This window comes from Fringilla coelebs (assembly GCF_963513975.1).
Source record: "Fringilla coelebs genome assembly, chromosome: 29".
NCBI lineage: Eukaryota > Metazoa > Chordata > Aves > Passeriformes > Fringillidae > Fringilla > Fringilla coelebs.
Window position 1 is genome coordinate 575,760 of NC_140055.1, and position 6,379 is coordinate 582,138.

The window sequence follows — 6,379 nt, forward strand, 5'->3', positions numbered from 1 at the left end:
GGCTGTGGCCGGAGGGAATTCTGGAATACAGGAGCTGAGTTACACCCACATTTATCAGCAGCTTTGCAAGGGTCCATTCAGGATTGGGAATGGAGAAGGAAATTGGATTTTTAGTGCTGTTTGTGTGCCGGCCTTAGGTGAATTCTCTGCTTGGGATGTGGTGGGATACGGCCGCACAACTGAACAGGCCTGAGAATTCACTGCTGATATTAAAGTGCAGCTGCACAACCTTAAAACTGCCTTGGAACCCAAAACTGAATAAATAACCCCTTTAATAAATAACCCCTTTAATAAATAACCCCTTTAATAAATAACCCCTTTAATAAATAACCCATTTAATTAAATAACCCATAGCCATTTAGCTAACATGGCTAATTAATGAATTTAATAACTCGCCACCAGCACAAAACTCCCTCTCTGGTATAAAACCCCTTCCTCCCTCTGAGAAGAAACTGCGACAACAGGAGTGAGGGAAAAGCTACAAAATCAAGGCAGAAGTTCTCTGTAGAAAGAGAATAAACAGGTTCAAACTCACCTTACTCACGGAGGCAAAGGAAGGAAGAGAAATGGCTGGGAGAGCCTGGAGTTGCTCAGGTTTTTATACCGAGTTTTGAGTTGCCCAACAACTTGGGCCACTCTTTGTGCAAGAAGTGATTTATGGGCCACGACTGATTACAGGGTTTTTTGCCTCAGTATTTGTGTTTTTTACTGCTTCACTTCCTTATCTTGTGGTTTGTCTATCTGACCACAGGGTGCTTTCATCTTAAAATATTCCAGGCCGGGTTCATTCCTGGGAAGACTGCAGGGATTAATTCAGCGGGATTTATTCAGCCTTCAAACCCCTTTGGGATCTGCTTGGTGTCATTACAGGAGATTAGGCTTCATTTGCATAATGCAGCACCCTTTTCTGCAAGGTAAATCCTGGGGGAATTCACGGAGAATTGCAGGTTTTGGAAGGCAAGCCACGAGTGTTTCCAGCTGCTTTCCACAGGATCCATGAGGTTGGAGAAGACCTCCAGGACCATCGAGTCCAAGGTGTTCCCAAACCCAGCCTGGTCCGCTCTCCTTGGACACCTTTGGGCATGGAGAGGCTCTTCGGAAAAGGAAAAAGGAATTTTTCCATGGAAGAGGCTGCCCAGGGAGGTTTGGAGTCCCCATCCCCAGAGGAGTCCCAGGAAGGAGGGGACATCAAGGGATCAATCACAGGTTGGGACTGGTGATCCCAGAGCTCTTTTCCAACCCCAAATCCACAATCAGTCCTGGATGCAGGGATTAACCCCGAGGTCCTGCTCTGCTGGCACATCCACTCCCGAGACATGCAAATCACATTTAAATTAGGGCTGTCTCTGTGGGGATCCCCTGGGAACAGAAACTTGTTTGGCTTGGGCAGAGCTTCCTGAGGACTTCAAAGTTTATCAGCAGCTTTATTGGAGTGCCACCATGCAAATGTCCCGTCCTGGGCACATTTCAGATGCCTGACCTAGATCTGAATTCTTGTATTTTATTTAATAAGATGTTACGAAGATTTGGGGGTGCAGGGCAGTAATTGGGCTGTGAAATTGATGCCATTGTTTCTATCTGCAGGAATTACAACTGCTTCATTTTAAATCAAAAAGGAAAAGTTCAAGGTTCGGCTCGAGCCATCTTATATTTCAGAAGGATTCTCAAAAAAATTCCTTAGCTGTGCATTCCTCACTATTTCTCATATTTTAAGGAATTAGCAGCTATTTTAAAAAGTATTTCCTATTATTCCTAATATTTCCAGGAGTTAGTTGAGGAATTAACATGCATAATGCCATCCACGGTTTCTTTTCATATTTTAAAAAATTTTCTTCATTATTTTTATTCCTCCTTCATCTGAGCTTTGCTTGGAAAACACAAAGCATGTTTCAATTTCAGCTGTGAATTTAAAACCAGACCTGGCAACATTTCAAATCTGTTTGGAGACTTCCTTGTAAGCAATTACAATAAATATTGTTCCAACTAAAGCCTTTATTTTATTGTACTCTCAGAATGACTTAATGGCCTGATTTTGAGACGAATTAAAGTGAGCAAATTAAGAGTTCACAGATTTTTGTCATCAAGGCCAGACCTAAATATTCAGATTATAATTAAGACTTTGCATAATGTGAGAACATCCTCCTGAGACACCCGTGAGTGACTGAACATCTGAAAAAAGAGATCTTCAATCAAAATGGAACTGGGAGGTTACTCACAGTCATGCCTGGGTAAAGTCTCTGGGCACAGAGGTGACCCCAAAATCCACGGAGAAGCAGAGGGAATTTCCCTGGCAAGAGTGGCATCTGCAATTCGTTTTGAATTGTAATTAATTAGCTCGTTATGAAGAATTAGTTCCTCAAAGGCTTGGAGCCTCTGTAAAATTCTTGGAGCTCCTGAGTTCCCTCCTGTGCTGAATTTTGGTTTTCTCTCAGAAATTCTGGACTGAGCTCCTGAGGACTTTATGGAGCCATTTGAGGTTCCCACCATAATCCAGGTCAGTTCCAGAGCTGGACACACTTCTAGAACTGGACACAATTCCAGAATTGGACACGATTCTGGAGCTGGACACCATCCCAGAGCTGGACAGGATTCCAGAACTGGGCAGAATTCCTGGTGGAATCTCCCCAGAGCAGAGGGGCAGAATCCCCTCCCTGGATTCTTGGGGTTGCCCCGACCTGGGTTTGGGACTTTGCCCTTGGGCTTGGCCCAGTCCCACCTCTCCAGCCTGTCCAGCTCCCCCTGCTTTGGGAATTGTTTGAACCCAAAGGTGTTCCTGTAGTTTAAGGTGTTTAATTCAGTCCCTCTGGCCACGTCTGCCTGGAATTTGGGGTTTTTGCAGCCACCCCCCATTCCTGGCTGGAATTTGCTGCCCGGCCCAGGCAGACGAAGCTGTGGATGTGGGATCTGAGATGGTTTTTTGGGTAGGCAGAGCCTGGGACCTCACCCCTCCTTGAAGAACCCCCCTGAAGTCACAGGGAGATGTGAAATCCTCCATTTTCACACCCAACTGGAGCTCATTTCCTTGTTAATTTTATTCAGATTCTGTCACAAATAACTTTAAAATTACTCAGGTTTGGGGTTTGCTTTGGCATCTTACTTTGGATAAATAAACTTACACAATTTCTGTTACGATTTCTGGTTTTGTCCAAAAATAAATGTCACTCATTCCTGGATGGATCTGCTGAGAATTCCTGCAGGGAGCCAGGGCAGTGTGGAATTCCCGGCTGGAATTCTTCTGGGAACAGCAGAAAACAGCTCCAGAAATTAATTCACACTCTAGGGGAGAAATTATTTACTCGCCAGAACCTCTGCAAAACAACACACCCAGAACGGGAGGGTTTTGTTTGTTTTTCAGACCTGTTTTTCGCGAGCTTTCAAATGCAGATTTTAATTACGTTTCAAATTGGATGAGTGCAATTAGCGCTGCTGCCCTGCGTGCCAGCTCCACCTTCCTCACAGAACTTTGGTGCCACCCAGGCTGGTGAATTTGGGATTCTGATCCATCCCCTGGGAGCTGGGATTTGCCGGGATTAATCGCGATAAACCCCATGCACAAAGCGTTTCTTTTCCATCTAAACCCCCTTTCTGTCATTCCACCCCCTCTTGCCCTGGCACTCCCTGCCCTTGCCCAAAGTCCCTCTCCAATCCAAACGCCCACAATCCTGCATTTCTTTACCCAAATGTAAATTTTAATATCTTCTCCATGCCCGAGTCACCCCCATTCCCGCCCGAAATCCCTGGAAGTTGCCAAGATGTGCAGCAATTTTCACAACAAATTTAATGTGAAGCTGGATGTTGGAGATTAATTCAAATTTTGGGGGTTAGAGGCTGTTTGGTGTCATGAGAAGCTGCACCTGGGTCTTCATCCCATTTATCACAGCTCGATTTGTCCCTGCTGGAAATTCCTGCACGAAAATGATGCAAAAAACCGGGATGGGGAGCAAAAGATAGGAATGAACTCCACATGAAGAGGCTTTGTACAAAGGCTGGGCTCGGACTTCAGAGGAATAAAGGACTTCAAAGCTGCCAACACTTCTCGCTAATGGCTCAAATATGCAAAGTTTTGGCTGCCCGAGGTACTGCAGATATCTCGGCACCTGCATCCCCTGGGTAAAAACTTCAAGAGAACTCAAGAGAACTCAAAGTACTTCACCTAATTTGAGGTAAACACCATCAAAAGCTTGAATTATTTTATTAAACTTTTCTATCATTTATATTAAAAAAAATAAAATTAGGCCAAATCTTCGTCTCCTTAAAATCCTTTGACTCCTCCAATTTTCTCCACAAGGAAATTTTCTTCTTTTTTAGAGTCTGTTCTACAAAAAGGTTTTTCTACAAAAGGAGACAAGGAGAAAAGGAGAGCCTTTCTCCTCCTTCTCCTCAAACTCTCCACAACCCAACATCCCATAATCTTTTCCAATAGGTTACAAGATCCATTCCTTCTAGTGGGGATCCCTCCCAAGGAAAATTTACTTCCTTTTGATTGGTAAAACTGAGATAACCCAGGAACGCTTCTTCTTCCTCGTCCTCCCCTCCAGGCACAGAAACTTCTGCTCTTGGAGGGGAGATCCCATTTTGGGAACGGCCTCATTAAGAGCCTGGCAGGGATTCCAGCTCCCTAATTAACACCCGGAGTTCATCCAAGAGGTTGGGAGCCCTTGGATGGGGAACCAGGACACACCAACCCCAGCTCCTGGAGTCTGGCACTCCCCACACTCAATTAACGCCTTTGGAGCTCCCGGGACAGGTGAGGCACCAAAGAGTTGACAAATTACTGCGTGAATTGAAATTTGTAGCGTTGTGTTGGCTCCAGAGCCATGGGTGTGATGGAACAAAGGGTTGAAATGAACGCTGGGTCCCGGAGATGAAAGAAGCTTTGAGGGAGGTTTTTCATCTCACGCCAGGCTGGGACATAAACCGTGAGCAGTTTAACTCCTGGAGACAGCTCAACCTGCTGCAGACATTGTTTGTATAACTGGTTTATTGGAATGCCCCAAACCTTCCCAACAAGAGGCTTTCTTCCCTTTTTTCCCCCCAGAATGGACTGGTTTAGTGCCTTCAGTGGCTGTTGTAAATCTAAATCAGATCCTGGAGGTGCTCGGAGTTCTCCACACTCCAGGCTGAACATTCCCAACATTCCCAACTCCCCCGGACTATTGATGATCTACTCAGTGATAAATTTCACCTAAAAAAATGAAACTGAAAAGGTGTCAAATTAGAACAGGAGGGGAGGGAAAAAAACAGCAGGAGACTCAGGAGATTCTGATAAAAGCATCATTTTATTAATCCCCAGGAGAGGATTAAAGCCCTGCAAAGCACCGAGGGTAGGTGGGGGAGAAAGGCTCAGCTCAGGGAGATGTGCTCCCAAGGCAGAGCTCTTCTTCCAGCACACCCTGAGAACCACGTCCCGCCTACTTCCTAAATTTCAAACTTTACACCGGGTAGTACCGAACACACAGAGCAACAGAGCTACAAACAGGACCAGAAACACCCAGGAGTAAAACAGGAGCATTCCAGGGCCTGAAGGACTCCGTTCAGTGGAGCTGTGAGGATCCAACCCCGCTTTGGGCACCGAGTGAGCTCAGTCCTGCTCCGGTGACGGGTCGGGGCTCAGCATTCCTGGTCTCCTCCTCCCGCCCTAGCAGGGCCCGTAGAAGCCGCTGCGGGAGGCGTTGTAGCGCCGGTAGGGCCGGCTGTAGCCGCTGCCCAGCCCGGGGTAGCCCAAGCCCCCAAAGCCCCCAAAGCTCAAGGAGCTGCCCCCCGAGTTGATGGGAACACCCTCGGCGCTCAGAGCGCTCCCGACGGCCGCGGAGGCCGAGGATCCCACGGCGGTGTTCTGGGGGAAGGAGCTGAGGATGGGCCCGGGCAGGGTGACCACCACGGGGGACGGCTGGATGACCACGGTGGAGTCCTGGCACTGCCGCACGCAGGGCTCGTTGCAGCTGTTGGCCAGCGGCGTGGGGCCGCAGGACGTGGGGGGACATCGCTCGTAGCAGGACATGGCTCGGGATGAGGTCTGGAATACAGGAGCACACCTGAGGGCAAGGCAGGAGCTGTGTCACACCTGCATTTACTCAGCTCAGGTCATTTACTCATTTTAGTTCAGTTATCGGGACACCGACTTTGCAAGGAGCCTTTTAGGAACTGAGCCAGGAAACCAAATTCTTAAATAAAGAGAGACAGAGGCTGCAATGTCCTCTGGGCTGTCAGTGATCCTGGCAGCAGAAGAAAAGAAACAAACCTGTGTCATTAATTTAATTGTAGGATTTTGATTGCACGTCTGGAGAGACCCAGCTCCGCACACCCAGAGCGTTGGGGGAGCAGCAATTAGGAGTGAAACCCAACCACAAATGGACCTGTGGAGAGAGGTCCACGGGCA

General features: G+C 47.3%; 1 protein-coding gene across 1 annotated transcript; it reads right to left on the reverse strand.

Moving 5' to 3' along the window:
- Positions 1 to 5,638: 5,638 nt before the first annotated feature.
- Positions 5,639 to 6,001, reverse strand: LOC311164009 (feather beta keratin-like; the record flags this gene model as incomplete). The annotated part of the gene is made up of 1 exon (XM_084223233.1): positions 5,639 to 6,001. The coding sequence occupies one exon, from the start codon at positions 5,999 to 6,001 to the stop codon at positions 5,639 to 5,641; it is 363 nt and encodes a 120-aa protein (XP_084079359.1).
- Between the last annotated feature and the right edge of the window lie 378 nt (positions 6,002 to 6,379).